This window comes from Ostrinia furnacalis, unplaced genomic scaffold (genome assembly GCF_004193835.3).
Source record: "Ostrinia furnacalis isolate ACB-3 unplaced genomic scaffold, ASM419383v2 OfSCF0183, whole genome shotgun sequence".
NCBI lineage: Eukaryota > Metazoa > Arthropoda > Insecta > Lepidoptera > Crambidae > Ostrinia > Ostrinia furnacalis.
The window spans coordinates 319,597-336,588 of NW_021130422.1; the positions used below are offsets into that span (position 1 = coordinate 319,597).

The 16,992-nt window shown below is 37.5% G+C and overlaps 1 protein-coding gene across 1 annotated transcript in view; it reads right to left on the bottom strand.

Moving 5' to 3' along the window:
* The window catches only part of LOC114353757 (uncharacterized), a 61,063-nt gene that overhangs the window by 13,268 nt on the left and 30,803 nt on the right, over window positions 1-16,992 (bottom strand). The window contains exons 2-4 of the mRNA XM_028305862.1: window positions 8,815-9,226; window positions 1,288-1,453; window positions 772-870 (exon numbers count right to left, since the gene is read on the bottom strand). Of these exons, the coding sequence (XP_028161663.1) occupies window positions 772-870; window positions 1,288-1,453; window positions 8,815-8,980 (431 nt within the window). The 5' untranslated portion in view covers window positions 8,981-9,226. The remainder of the gene's footprint in view (window positions 1-771; window positions 871-1,287; window positions 1,454-8,814; window positions 9,227-16,992) is intronic.

Below are 16,992 nucleotides of genomic sequence, written 5' to 3' on the forward strand. Positions count from 1 at the left end.
TTAAAGTGTGAATCTCCGGTAAGCTCCGGTGGCGCGTGCTATCGCGGCGCTACGTCCTCATAATCATCAACGGACTACGGGTAAACTACACCGCTACGGCTACTACGGTTGCTACGACCATAATGCAACTCTATATTATATTGATAATATCGTACTTGCTCGCATCTAATTGAAACATGAACCCTTCCGCCGTGTTTGTTATTGATTTGACAAAATCTTAGGCCGTGCATACAGGCAGTAGTCCGGTAGCAGTTGTTTTTGTGATGGACACGGCATCATAGGAAACCATAAGTATTGTGTGTGGCAGAGGAAAGCAGACTATTGTTTGTCCATGTTACTGTCCGCAACTGTCAAGTTTAAGTTTCTAGTTCCGTACCTACACCAAATACATATTGTTGTGACCCGAATGTGTCAAGTGGAAGCAACTTCACATGGACACAATTAGTGTCTAGTGTATACGTCTCCGCATGCTAGTTGATCTCATACTTCGCTTGATTAACGCCATTAGGGGTGAAAAAAATATATTCTGCTTAAAAAATATAGAGCAGACGTGCGCTCGCGGCTCCAGCCCCGGATAAAGTAGTTGTATAAAGTCCATGTGCTCAAGACACAAGAGCTACATTCGCTCAACTCTTTCTATGGCTTTCTTTAGTATCTATATTTAGTTAGTAAATGTGGTTATTAGAGGCCTACTTAAGTAAGATCCTTGCAATACGAGTACAGGGACTAGACTAGTCCCGTATAATGCCTTGTATTTATTATGGCACGTACCTGCGGTAGGATTGCGGCGCGACCGTCCAGCTTCGGCGCGAGCGCAGCACAAGCACGACCCGAGGCGTGGAGCCGTGCGGGTTGCTCACTGTGTCACCGCTGTTAGTTGTATCAAGTCCATGTACTCAAGGCACAAAAGCTACATTCGCTCAACCCTTTCTATGGCTTTGCTTAGTGTCTATGTTTAGTTGGTACCTGTGGTTATTGGAAGCCTGGCTAACTTAGATCCTGGCTATACAGGAGATGCAGTGATGGGAAAGAAAGGTCAGATTAGTCTCTTATATTTTACGACGCCCGCGCGGTTTTATACGAAAGTCCCCCGCGCGGGCACCCGCGTATTGCCCTCGTATAACCGAGTGGGCATCCGTTTAACGCAGTTTCGTGCCTTAGTGTCTATGTTTAGCTAGTACCTGTGGTTATTGAAGACCTAGCTAACTTAGATCCTGGCTATACGAGATGCAGTGGTGGGAAAGAAAGGTCAGACTAGTCTGTTATAATGCCTTATATTTTACGTACCTGCGGTAGGACTGCGGCGCGACCGGCCAGCTTCGGCGCGAGCGCAGCACGAGCGCGACGCGCGGCGTGGATCCGTGTGGATTGCTCATCTGTGGTGCCGACGTGCGCTTGCGACTCCAACCCCGGCGGCCGCTGTTGGCACCCCACAGGTGGGCCGTGCCGTGTTCTGAGAAATAATGGTTAAGTTAGTCACAATGGAGTAGATGTCACCGTAAGTCAATTGACGCACTTTTTAAACTAGCACTGTTTTGCCAACTTTTTTTATCAAAGTGACTATTATAATAAATCTAAATTTATAAAAGCGAAAGGTCACTGACTGACTCACTCATCACGAAATCTCAGAAAAATCTTCCTCGTTGTGGATAAAAACATGCTAGGAGTCTTAAATTTTGCACGGGGGTTCCTTCTAGGACGTAGGTGCTCACTAAGACGGGATTTTACAAAATTCTTCACCTAAGGGGGTAAAACGGGGTCCACGCGTACGAAGTCGCGGGCAGCCACTAGTCAGTGATAACTGTTATACTAACTGAAGTGAACATTTTCCCAGAAACTAAAATATAAAATCATACTGAGAAGCTAAAAGGATAAATCCCCGCGTAAATACGAGGCCATCACAACATTGTGAACATAGGCAATTCGGTATCAATTTTAGGCAGCCTTATTTGTTTGCAAGATTGCCAATTTCTGTCGACATGGAGTAGGTACAAGCTTCGTTAGGTCACATGGTCTAGCTAACCAACGTTTAGGCTGGGTTGCACGGTCTTACTTTAACTTTGACAAAGGTCAAAAATCTGTCAAACTCCATACAAAATGCACCAGTTAGGCAACTCAGCCTTAGTCTCATGGCAATGATAACAATGAGACTTAGGATTAATATTGTATGATTAATTAATCACCTAGGGCGTCTGTAGTGACGAACGTAGGTATTTTAGTATATTGGCAACAAAACTTACAGGGTTGAATATCACAACACTAAACCGCCTTTGCCTTTTTACCTATTCTAAAAAACTGTCCTCTATGTTATCTGGAAGAGATCGATATAGCGATAAGCTCGGCTAAATTGTTCCCTATCTTTTGTATTTTTCTCTCTTTTCTTGTCTTGTGTGGTGTACAATAAAGTTAGTGTGTTATATCTATCTAAACATATTGCAAATAAAAACATGAACAAATAAACTTAGCACCTAGCACATGAGACCTAGCACCTGCATGGCCTCAGGGATTTCGTAAATGGAAAGAGATAAACTAAAAATGTAGTAATGAAGAACAACTCTTTCGAATAAACTTTTTTGCCGAACGTTTTTCACTAAAAGCTTCGAGCACTGATTAAAATTACAGATAAGCTTACTTTATTTTGAGGCTTGTAGTAATCCTTTTATAAAAACTGAGTGACAAAAATTCTTAATTTATTATACGTATAAAAAATACTGTTTTTCATTTCATAACTGGATCTGAAAATGAGATTATCTTCACGTGAATTATTGTTATCTTGTCATTATTGTAAAAACAAAGCTTCACAACATAACCTAGTTTTATAACGTCATTGAGACATGAATATAAAACTAAATACGATTATAAACAACGGTTACTATGAAAACAGTTTGCATAAACATTTCGTGGAACACGCACTCTATTTAATATAACTGTTATTGGACAGTATAATTGTTCTGACTAATACTGAAAAGTTGATTATAATGTTAGGGTACTTCATCTTTTATCGATCTATGTAAAAATAACATTTAACTTATTGTTTTATAGCGAGTTTTATTTTGGTCAAAATTGCGGGGTAAGTTACATTTTCTATAATGAGCTTATCAAAAGCTTTCGTCCATATTAAGAATTTTCAAAGTTCACAAATATCTTGTTATATTATACATAACAATTTCTAATTTAATATCACCTTGTCCTGTATTTGACTTCAAACAAAGCTATCTGTTATTACATTTGCTTCAAATGTTTGACTTTAACCGCCAACTATCAATTCTCGTAACGTTAATGTGGGCTGGAATCTGTCTCAGTTCTTAATACGAGTATTACTGTGTAGAATATTAATTTTCCTGAACATGACGTTTAATTAATAATACCTACTCGGCTGTCGAGTCAAGCATATCTTCTAAAACAAGTGACAAACCAATATCAATGAGATAGCATTCAGGTTTAAATAAATCAGCGACGGGAGACCGATGAATAAATGCTGACTGCGAAGATAGGATCTGTCCTATTGGAGACAAAGACTTGCAAAAATAACTAATTTACTACGAGTGGGTAGGACTTTAATTTAAGCTCATAACATAAGATGACACATATGACTTTGTTATTAAATTCCTTATAATCGAATACTCACAGGGTTGAAATGTACTCTATAATTAACATGAGTTAAGTTTTGAACATCATCGTGTTAAAATATCATCCCTTATTTATTTATAACTTTGTAACTCGTGTCACATGCTGTTTCCTCAATCAAATATTTATATTTATAACATACACGCGTGTCACTAATTAATGGTAATATTTACCTAAGTCATGCTTTTATGTCACATCGTAGGCCCAACTCACTTGGACGACAAGTAAATAAACAAAGGCCAGTAAACACTTCTGGTCCAAGAAGTAGAGTTAGACGCCGATAATTAGTTTGTTAATTAGTTCGTCTTCCAGCTGGGGTACAGTGGTCAGAAGTAAATTCCCAGTTTGACCAGAACAATTAAGGCTTGAATCAACGAGATTATCCGATAAGAACATAATTTTATGCTTCGGAAGCCACATTAAGTACATATTAGTTAGATTATATCCTTAATAGTTTAATGCGATTTTGTTACACTTACAGCTGACGCCTACGGTACAAACAAATTGAAGGCAATAAAAGTTTATATTTTAATCCTGTTTATATCAAAGAACACCTTTAGGTAATACCTCGTATCCATAGCTGGGCATTAACTCGTTAATCCGTTAATCGTTAATTAACGAAGTTAACATTTCCATTAACGGATTAACTTTTAAGTTAACTTTAAAAAATGTTAACGGACTCGTTAACTTCCGTTAAATTATCTTAAGTCCGTTAATCGTTAATCAAGTACCTACTATTTACTAAAACGATACAGCAGGCACGCTGAAAAACACTAGAAAAACGCGTTCTGTCTGACAAGTACGTTCGGGCTTCCAGAACTTCCAGAACCCAACAACAGTTTATGTAACCAAAAAGAAACGATAAAAATGCTATTTATTTATTTTTTATTTATTTACAAGCATAAAACTTCACTTGTTAGTATGTGTGGGACAAATCTTGCAACTGAATTTAAGACCAGTGTTCTCCTCAACCGATTAAGTTGCAATTTGGTATATATTATGTAAGTACGATGAAAATGCAATGTTGTGGTACCATTGAGCTGGTCTAATGATGGAGTCAGGAGGCGGCCATAGGAACTCCTAAATGAAACGGCGGAATCGCATCGAATTTGGGTTTGTTGGATTTGTCTTTTCGAGCACATTGGTGCTAAATTGTATTGTAATTGAACCAAGGCTCTGAGATTGAGATACTATAGAATAGACTAAGAGATGGTGAACGCCAGACCAACGTCATTTTATAAAAGCTGAAAGTTTGTCAGCGTATGCTCCCAATATAGGTTAGAATGTTGGTGGATTATGAAGTTTGGGTCATCGTGGCTTTGGCAGCTATCCTAAAAAAAACTGTCTGGCAGTGGAGTTGGAACTTTCAAAACAATCTGGCTAAAAAGAGGAATAAATTCCATGCGCGATACAAGCTTTCGAAATTATTTGAACCTTGCATACAATTATTTTTTTCGTTTTATTATAATGTGTTAACGGATTAACGATTAACTTTAACTTGCGTTAACTCTTGCTAAATGTAACGTTTTAACGTTTAACGAAGTTAATTTTTTTATTAACGGTTTAACGATTAACGAAGTTAACTATTTGATTAACGGTGCCCAGCTATGCTCGTATCTATCTACTCAACGTTTTCTAACTCAACTACACATCGAAATCCTACATTTCCCTTACTTTGAAGCGCTCTACTATGGAGTGGGGTTAGCTCTCAATACATTCAATTGAAAGACGGTCGTGTTTGTACTTAGGTGTGTTTCATTCAAACAAACTAGTTTGGCTCTACAAAATGTACATCACTCTGTTTGAAACACGATAAATCGCTGTAATTAACTTTCTCAAACAAATAACTTTAGTATTATTATAAATATGAGGTCTCTTATCCTTTAGCTTAAAATAGCACTAAACACTAAAATCGTTTAGGCGATATTAGAGGCCACAGAATGGCGTTAATCAACTGGCGGCCAGTTTACAGCTTATTGATCCCTGCCAAGCTTTCATCGCCTTTTTACATGCAAATTAGCTAACATTAAAGCGTAAAAGACGTAGCATAAAGCAGCCTAACCATTCCTTTTAAAATTCAGCCTTTTGAAAACGTCACGCCTGAGCTATAATCCTGTAATCATGAAAAACATTATTAAACGTTAAAATAACGTGTCAACGAGAAATTATAAGGTACGTAGATACACGAGTTAAGGGACACGCACTACGGACTTATATAAATGCATCATTATGCAGACGATTAACTAAATAAAACTAACTAAACATAACTAAATTCAAAATTTGAAGTTTAGTAAACTAACTGTAAAATCACATCAAATCTTGTGGGTCTTGCTGTATTCAATTAAAGCGTGTATTTACGAACGAGATCACTTTATTAGTAAAAACTTAAAACAAACTATAACCACGCTATAACTCACTTTTAAGGCACATTTCTTGATAAAAAGATTTGATTTTATACCTTCCGCTATAACACATTTATTTCGGTTTAGTGTTATTCCGTAGAAATAAAAACTGTTGCGCGTATTTTCCCCTCAATGGCAATAAATCTCAATAAATCATTCAGTCGTAAAAGTCGGTTCCTTAAGTGTTTTAAACAACCCTACTTCCCGACCGATGTTGAAAATACGAGTACATTCGCTATACAGTCAACCTTTTGAAATGAGAAGTACTACTTATGCATATCAGACTTACATTTTTGTTGCAAAATAGACCATAAATTACAACGAAATAAGACGCCACTGTGTTTAGCTTGATGTGCTTTCATCCATAACATAAGCCTTCTAGAACATTTAAATAAATTCTCAGTCGCTAATTTGAAACTGATTCATATAGATGAGATGATGTTAACCGCATGTCACATTGAAACGAAATGCACCGTACTACATGTACTAGCGGCTGCCTGTGACTTCGTACGCGTGGACCCCGTTTTACCTCTTAGGGGTTGAATTTTGGACCCCGTTTTATCCCCTTAGGGGTTGAATTGAAAGTCTTAGTGAGCACCTACGTTCTAAAAGGAACCCCCATGTTAATTTTGAGACTCCTAGAACTTGTAGTTTCTGAGATCAGTGAGCGAGTCAGTCAATCAGTCAGTCAATCAGTCAGTCAGTCAGTCAATCAGTCAGTCAGTCAATCAGTCAGTCCGTGACCCTTCGTTTTTATAGATATAGATGATAACCGCATGTCACATTAAAAGCAAATATACTCATATACAAACGATAAACCTTCAAAGACGAGAAGTGAAATAAGAAATTTGATCATTTAATCTACTTTGACACACGCAACGAGGGTCGCGATATCCCACACAGCGTCTCAGATACTTGCATTTCATCCTATCTCAGACCTTTGTGGCAGTCAAAGCCAATCTCGTACCAATGGCCGTTCGTCTGAATATTTTCGTGTAATAATAACGATTTGATTTCTTTTCATCCTTTCAAACGTGAAGCTTGTCAAATGCAAACAGTTAGATTGTTATGGACAAGTACATCCCATCAAAAACAATACTTGTCAAAAAAACCAAGTCTCGCAACTCAGTTGTTCTACGGTAAAAAGTTGTGAGATCCATCCATGTAATACCAAGTCCAGGCCAGGAAATCTTTAACGTTTTACATAAATATATTGACTTGGCCATCGCACTGATTAAAAACAAAAGTAAATTTCAACTTATGAAAATACATATTCATTGTCGGATTAGCTTTCTATCATGATCTCGTAAGGCTGCGTTTCCACCAGAGATGTGTGAGGATGCGTAGCGAAGGATGTGTTTGTAAAGAACCAATAGAATCGCTTCATTTACCTCGCCTCGGTCAGCACATCTCTGGTAGAAAAGGCTCAGGCTGTACAACACTAATGAGCATTTTCAAATCTCTGCTACACATCCTCGTACGATACATTTTCCTCGCACAGCTTTGGTGGAAACCCGCACACATTTTCACAGCACAGCTAGACATCTTCGCACGACACAATTCCCTCGCATATCTCTGGGAAACGCAGCATCCTCTCCCTCCCCCAAGGATCTCCACAATGTGCCCGCATCCAGGTTCTTCCCGCGACCTTCACCAGATCGTCGGTCCACCTAGTGGGAGGTCTGCCAACATGCTGATAACATGTTCCATCGTAATAAACTTCTTTCCGATATAATTTAATAAAGAAAACACTTAAAATGACCTAAAACCACAATTTTATTTTGCTTTTCACACGTCAATAAGCCAGTGAGTTACGTTACTTTGACAGCGAAGGTATTTTTCGATGACATCTTTGAAAATTGCAACTCATGGTAAGTTATTTGTATGAAACTTAATAAAAACTTTAGTCGCTATCGAATTTATTTAGATAGGTTTTTTACCTAACGATTTGAGATGAACTCATGGTAGTGTTTTTAGTTTTGCTGTGGTTCAGCTACTAACCGCTAGAGGCGCTGTACAATTTGCCATACATTTTTTTACGCCCTCGATAGCGAGATGCTCGGTAGGTAAACTCATGGTAGAGGCACCGTTATAATTCTTAAACTACTGGTTCAAATTGAATGAAATTTTAAATATACCGTGTCTTTACAATGCCTGCATAGCTAATGAAAAATCAGCCTTTTAGTTTTATCCACAACGAAGTTACAGGCGGTCGAAAATGGCCTGAATTGCTTCGAGAAAAGGATGGTACGGCCGTGCCGCTTTTTTGCTCGACTTGGTGGGGGCACTGCCGTGCCCCCAGATTTCAATAAGCTTTCCAAAAGAGAAGACATTGGCGACTAAAAGAATTTCTTTTGACATCACCTTGAATGAAAAGCAGTAGTGCGGTAGCACAAAAATATTGAAAATGGAAAGGATGGTAGCCAAAAGTTCCTTTATCTTTTTTTTTTTGGGTATTACAACACTGTTTTATGAGGCGCAATAAGCTTCCGAAGCTGATAACATGTTTTTCATCGAACAATCGTGAAAATTAAAATGCAATATCCTGCTAACTAAAAAGAGGACAACTGAACAAAAGTATTTTTTGAGTTTTTTGATAGTAATTTCAGATCATGTGGATCAAGAGTGATTTTCAAGTTGCATATTATAATGTTGTTACTTGTCTAGTCGGAGTACACTTTTGTTTTTACAAAATAGCACCTATTACACACTGTTCAGCTTAATATTATGGTTCAAGGCATTCCTTAATTTTAGCATAGGTTATAGGAAATCATAATAAACTTACGCAAATGCATCGTAGGATGCGGCCCTTGCTCGGAGCACGCGCGCCGCCCGCGACCGCTCATCAGAACCTCCCTGCGCGTGCGCTCGACTGTGACGTCAGACGCGCCCGCGTCTACGCATGGGCCGCCGCCCTCCTCGCGGCCTTCCTCGACCACGCACGCAGACATCACTATCTTTTGTCACTAAGCAATGGCACTACACAATCTGCCACAAAATGTACAAAATTTGAGTTAGGACACTATTGTTTCACTAGTTCTGCATGATAAAAGAGTTAGGGCACTATCGGTTATTGCACTTCACTTGGTTTACGTCACTCTGTTTGTTCACTGCATATCTTTTTTTATGTTCACATAGCACTAAGTACGAAAGTTTTTAATAGTCTCTTTACTGTTCACTCAAGAAGAAGGAGGAATCTGTAAAAAATATTTAACAAATTTTACTTATTATCTAAATTGATCCAAATAAAGCTCTTATATCTACTGCAGTTTCAAAAATGAAAAATCTTTGATCGTAATTGATACTTTCAACTAATTTTACTGCCACTAATCCAACACAATGTCGCCGACAGAAAACCGACTCACAATGCCGCTGAAAAATATAATCCATTATGTTTTGGTCACCCGTCGAATGACTATATTGTTTAAGCCCTGCAATTAAAGCGGGTTCAATAGAGGTTCTGTTGTAACTACGCGAGTGCAAACGTTTGCCTCGCGGCAACAGTGTCGTAATGAAGCCAAATATTTTCACACCTCGGCCATCGCCCGTTTACAGCCGATTTCAACCTTTATTAAGATTAACCCCCTTGATATAAACGCACACATCCACCATTATCACGGGGAAATCAAAGTGCTATAACCATTTCGTTTACTGACATTCTCAATGCTGTGAGCGTTGTGGAAATTACTTCCATTTCCTTTACAACATCAAAAACAGGTAAACAAGTGCTTGAACAAACGGTTTACTTAACACGTTTTTGCTAACATTTTCTCTTGAATAAAGGGTTGGTTTACCAAAACAGTGAATAGTAGTACAATTTACACAGACCTATTTTGTTTATTTTTAGCAACTCACCTTGTCTAAAAGTCAAAGAAACCGAAATACTAGAATGAAAATCTACACCAAATTGACTGCTAATTGATTGAATAATAGTGTGGAGTTATTTTCCAATCCTAATTGACTGAATATTATTATATCCAATTCAAAATTGCCCATGTATTTATTATAGGTACTCGTACTTCTCAATTCTACTAGGTAGACAGACGATCTGGTGAAGGTCGCGGGAGGCGCCTGGATGCGAGCGGCGCAGGACCGGTCTTTGTGGAAATCCTTGGGGGAGGCCTTTGTCCAGCAGTGGACGTCTTTCGGCTGAAACGAACGAACTTCTCAATTCTAAGACATTTTATAAATCAACTTACCTCCAATATAACTACGCATAAAAGGTTCAAGTTGGAACGCCGATATTGGCTAATAAAGTCAGTTAAACTTGAACATTTTTACATAACGTCTGCAAAGTCAAATTTCATTCATTCAGTTGGAATACTCATTTTATTAGAAGAAAACAAATTTTATGTAACTATGAAGTGAGTTTTGTACCTAGTTAAAAATAACTGTTAAAACGATAACGAGTAGGGTAAACAACTTTTTCTACCAAAAAGTTGTTATCGATTCAGCCAAAATGTTGCAGTTTTTTCTCGCTTACATTGATAGAAACTATACCTACCTGAGCTACACTGTGACATGAATACCAAAAACCACATGAAAAATTGTTTTTACCTCCATAGCGTAAAATCTTTAAAGAAATAAAAACTCATTCATAAAAGGCTAAAGTTTGTGAGTGTGTAGGTATGTTAATTTGCTGCTTCTTCTTAACGTCTAAACGGCTGGAGTAATTTTAATAAAATTTGGTTTAGAGTTAGTAGACACCCTGTATTAACACATAGGCTACGTTTTGCCGCGGGTAACATCGTGGGGCACAGTTAGTCTAAAAATAAATACCGAACCTGTACGAACTTTACAGCAGGGTTTGTTAAGCCAGCATTATAGACTGGTCTGTGTGCCTACCATGAGTTTACGTTAGGTGAGCTCGCTAGCGAATACGTCAAAAAATTATATGAAGATTGTATTTCTTGAAAGTAGCCGCTAGGGGCGCTGCACAATATGTCATACATTTAAATGTCATTTTTTTACGCAGTCGCTAGCGAGCACACCTAACGTAAACTCATGGTAGGCACACTGGTCAATAAGCCAGTGAGTTACGTTACTGTGACAGCTAAGGTATTTTTCGATGACATCTTTGAAAATTGCAACTCATGGTAAGTTATTTGTATGAAACTTAATAAAAACTTAAGTCGCTATCGTATTCAATTAGATAGGTTTTTTACCTAACGATTTGAGATGAACTCATGGTAGTGTTTTTAGTTTTGCTGTGGTTCAGCTACTAACCGCTAGAGGCGCTGTACAATTTGCCATACATTTTTTTACGCCCTCGATAGCGAGATGCTCGGTAGGTAAACTCATGGTAGAGACACTGACCATTGTTCGGAGACACTCGTCTGTTTTCGTCCCGCCAATTGATCCGCCTGCGACCGTTTGAGGAGTTTTCGTAATTATCTCAGAAACTACAAGTGCCAGGAGTCTCTGCATGGGGGTTTCTTTTAGAACGTAGGTGCTCATTAAGAACGGATTTTACGAATCTCCACCCCTAAGGGGGTAAAACGGGTTCCACGCGTACGAAGTCGCTAGTGACGTATATTATTGAGTTATGTAATATAGGATTAAATATTACCTAAATTAAGAAACTTAATAATATGTTCATTCATGTGGAACTTGGAATGCTTATAATTACTAGGAATGTTATGGTTGATTTACTTTTGGGACAACACATGAAATATCTTCATTCCCTAGCAACTCCCAGATACTGAGCGGCAGCTCTAGAGGAATAATGAATAGATAGGTCCTACACTTGTAGGCTTATTGAACAAGATCATGGCAAGTATCCAAGACCAAGTATTATGAAATATAGACTTCTTAGAATAATAATAGCTAATTTATAGATATAGGTTTCTTTCTTTCTTATGGGGCAATTTACATGTCTCCTTATCTTTTGGGCCCTACAAGGGCTTCGAGACAAACATATGGCAAATTATATGAATTATATTAACAATTTCAGTATTTCTTAATTTACAAAGGAAAATAATTGGTTTGGCACAAACCACCAGGGCAGTGACCGGCTCCCTTCGATACTTGCACGCAACCACAGGCGTTCGATAATTAATAATCCTCAAGCGGGAAGCAAGGACTGTCTAAACCAGTGGTGCCCAAACTTACACCAACTCTACAGCGACCCTTGAGACTGGCAGGTAGGTACTTTAGCAAAAGTACTAACGGGGGTTCTAAACGTACAATTAGATTCCATAAAGAAGTAGGTTCTACGATGTTAGCCTAGTCATAGACTTTTGCTTTTTACGAATGAAAAATTCACCGTACTCGTAAATAGGTTCAAGAGATGAAAGGGCTAAACGTATGTGCGAATATACTAAAATATCCTGGCCCCCCGCCAGAGGTCCACCCAAAACCGAAAAACATGACCAATAAGTTTGAGGATGTTTGATTTAACCGGTAAACCTTCATCAAATAGTCTTACTCTGCCTCCAACACATAATCACATGGGACAGTGATTACCTTAAATACGCAGAGGTGTCTATTTTCTTCCACTATTAAACTGTTTTGATCAAGCTAATAAATAAATCCCACATATATTTCGAATGTAAACGTAAATGACAGATACCACTAGCTGTCCCATTTTTGATCAAGTGAGATAAGTTTGTATTGACGTGGGTAGGCAAGTTTCAGGTACCCTTAGGCTGAGTTGCACCACCTAACTTTGACCGTAACTATGACGATAACCGGTGTTTTTTGTATGGAGTTTGACAGATTTTTGACGTTTGTCAAAGTTAAAGTAAGATGGTGCAACCCAGCCTTAGCGATGAATAAATCATGACAGTCTCTTGTCATGCAAACACTATGGACGTAAGTGAAGCTAAAAGAAAAGTTAACAACAAAAACATTTCAATTTGTGATCGATATCCAATGAAAAATTCAAATGACGCGTGACGGGATGGCGCTAGGATCCAGTGATGGACAGTTTGACATTTGTATCGTCAGCACTTAGGTTTTATAATAATGAGACAACGACTGACACTGACTGACTGACTCCATCACCATTAATGAAAACAAACTTATCGCCTGAATTTCAATCAATTGCAGTAACATCGACATTTTGTTTTCACTAATAATCTCATAACCTATTTAACTTGAATCTAAATAAAGAAAATATTTCAAACAATGATCCGATGATACGATTGTTAAACCGTAAAAAAGTTTTCCTTTTACATGGGATCGTTAGCCATATCTGCTTTATGTAAATGTGTATTAGCATAATGTAAGCGGTTTGCTCGCTAATCGGTGCTAGATAGTATTTGTGGAACAATCTCTATTGTTATGTACCTGGGTTATAGATCTTTTTTATGATTGATGAACTTAATAATAATGTAAGTAAATATTATTATATTGTTAAACTAGCGACCGCCCGCGACTTCGTACGCGTGAATCCCGTTTTACCCCCTTCATCTATCTTGCGTGAATTAGATTTTTTTATACAAATGTTTTTTCCCGCTAACTCCCGATCCCGTGGGAATTTTGCAATATCCTGTTGTAACTAAGCTTTAAGTTTACTAAGATACCTGCATGCCAAATTTCAAGCGTCTAACTTAAGCGGTTTTAGATTTTTCATACAAAATGATTTTCCAGCTAATTCCCGTTCCCGTGGGAATTCCTAAGTATACTATAACCTGCCCAGGAGTATGAAGAATAATTGTACCAAGTTTCGTTAAAATCCGTCGAGTAGCTTTTGTTTCTATAAGAAGCATAGGTACAGACAGACAGACAGACAGACAAAAATTTAACTGATTGCATTTTTGGCATCAGTATCGATCACTAATCACCCCCTGATAGTTATTTTGAAAATATATTTCATGTACAGAATTATTATACCTAAGTATAGATAAACTATTCTACACAAAACTAGTTGAGTAGAAAGAAACATTCAAACATCTGAAAAAGAATCGCATGTCTGATTGTTTGAACAAAATTACATCTTGCAATAGAGTTAGGGGTGTCGATACCAAAACGGAGCGAAACGTCGTTAATTGCGTTACAGCACGCACGTAATGAGTAACTTGCGTCAATCGAGTGTTGTGAATTGCAAAGTCCCGACGTGACCCAATAAAGAGGCTCACAAGTATAGCGAGAAGGCTTAACCCCGTTAATGTACCGTGTGAGGCACGCATTAATCTCCAGTGCTGCGGCATCGCTAATACTTTTTAATAGGCCGCGCTTAAACTAAAGAAAGATTAGCTGAACTATGTTTGTTATCAAATAACTCGCGACAAACTTTTTAATTTTAAACAAGTCTAAATAAGAAGAGCAAATAGGAAAACTATTTTCAGTATCTTAAATGTACCTACTTTTAAGCCAGTTACAGGCTGTGGTACCTACCTTCTTTTTTCCGACTGGAAAATGCATGAAATTGTACCTACCTAGTCCCATCAAGTCACTTTTTTGTAAGTTGAAAGTAGGATTTTTTAAAGTTCACAGATTTCAAAGTCTATTACGAATATGACCAGCACTTTTAATACAAAAATTAAGTTGTGGGAGTAACGGTTTTTGGGATTCAGAGTTATACCTGTTTCCAAGAATTTATTTTTGTAAAAATATTGTATGCAAAACACTTTGAGTAAAGTTTGATTACTTTTTGTAAACTTTACCGATAGGTATTACAAAGATTCAGTAAGTAGGTAAGCGTAAACGATAACGACATAAATAAACTTGAGTAGCTGCCTGTTTTATTATGTAAAAATATTGTGATTTAGTCGGTCGAGTTTATTTTTGTACTACCGTAGTACCATGGCATGGCAATGTGCAATTAACACTTTATAAAGATTTGTTTACGAGTATACTTCACACTAAATATTTTAGTTTACTCTTTATGTATCTAAGATAAAATTTTATCAGCCACTTTCTTTCGACTCGCATACATATTAAGTGAATGGATGAAACGAAAACATGGTTTGAGATTATGTGATTTATTATATGTATCTCTACAAACCCCAATGCATACTTTTATTCTAATCTTTCTTATTTCGTCGGTTAATAAAAGGCACCATGATTCGGTCCATAAAGTTTTTATGATAATGCCTGAAACTATCCAGGCGAATGTGTGTACCCTCGACAATTCGTTCGTATTGGGAGGCAGTAAGTGTTTCATATGATAGCACTCAATAAAAACGGATTTGGATCTCCTCCATTTATTTCAATCAATGCTGTGATTTTATTACATAGTGTGAAATATTTGTGCCTCTGAAAAAATATCTCTATAGTGATTTAACCATTTCTCTCTGAGCAAATCTATTCAACTACTCGTTTCATAATTATACAGAATCAGATGTTATTCAAAGAAGTTTATGTGGATTTTCAGTAGGCACTTTTTACAATAATAGTCTTTCTTAGATGGAAGAGATAAAAAGCGTACAGATGCGATCTGACAGACACGCACGGATATGCCATTTAACGCTGTCTTTTATAAATAAAATGCTTTCTTTAATTCCATGCGCTAGAAATAAGATCTATTGAGTCTAATGAAAGAGATTGCTTTTAGATAAAAAGTAACATACTGTGCTGTTTGTTGTTTAGTAACTGTGTTCTTTGTGTGGTGTACAATGAAGAGTATTTATTGGTTTGGCAGTCAAATGCTCTCATAAACGCAGCAATTTTAATCTATCTATACTTATAATAAATCTGTAGAGAGGTCAATTCTGTACATGAAATATATTTTCAAAATAACTATCAGGGGGTGATTAGTGATCGATACTGATGCCAAAAATGCAATCAGTAAAATTTTTGTCTGTCTGTCTGTCTGTCTGTCTGTCTGTCTGTCTGTCTGTCTGTATGTTCCTTATAGAAACAAAAACTACTCGACGGATTTTAACGAAACTTGGTACAATTATTCTTCATACTCCTGGGCAGGTTATAGGATACTTAGGAATTCCCACGGGAACGGGAATAAGCGGGTAAATCCTTTTGTATGAAAAATCTAAACCGCTTAAGTTAGACGCTTGAAATTTGTCATGCAGGTACCTTAGTAAACATAAAGCTTAGTTACAACAGGATATTGCAAAATTCCCACGGGGACGGGAGTTAGCGGGAAAAAACATTTGCATGAAAAATATAAACCGCTTAAGTTAGACGCTTGAAATTTGGCATGCAGGTATCTTAGTAAACTTAAAGCTTAGTTACAACAGGATATAGCGGGAAAAAACATTTGTATGAAAAAATCTAAACCGCGTAAGATAGATGAAGGGGGTAAAACGGGATCCACGCGTACGAAGTCGCGGGCGGCCACTAGTCATGCATACAAGTGAAAAATGTATGCAATCATATCAAAAATACTTAGTCAACTTTGGTTAAAAATAACAAACAAATGTTACATACAATAGACGAAGACTAACATGCTTCTTTGTAAATGAGTTAAAACTTATTTGAGTATACATATACGTACCGTATCAAAAGATAAGTTGGCATTAAACATTTTTGAAGTGCGATTAGACAAACAAAATAGGAAGACAGCAGTGCCTTAATAGACTTGGCACCTTCTTAACACATAAATTCTCGTAAAGCGGCGTATGCGGCGGCGTACATACATACCTAAACTTTTAGTAACCCAAACAAATACATGCCAGTCGAGGATATTGTGGATAATATTCTGAAAATATGGAGTAAAATTCGAAGTGGATTAACTAAGGAATTAACACCAAACGTTGAAAAGCGAGGCCAAAAAGTCTGTTAAGAAGAAGATTAACAACAATTTTGCTAAGCCAACGGCGACTAAGGATTAACTGGACTTTTGCAAGCCGATAGAGTTATAAAGGCAAGAACGGCCTTTGGACATTACAAGCTTCGTTTATTTAACTAAGTTACCCAGCTCCTGAATTATTTATCAATAATCAGAACCATAAGTAGAGCTAGGTGGACCGACGATTCGATAAAGGTCGCGGGAAGAACCTGGATGCGGGCAGCGCAGGACCGTTCATATGGAAAACCTTGGGGAGGCCTTTGTCCAGCA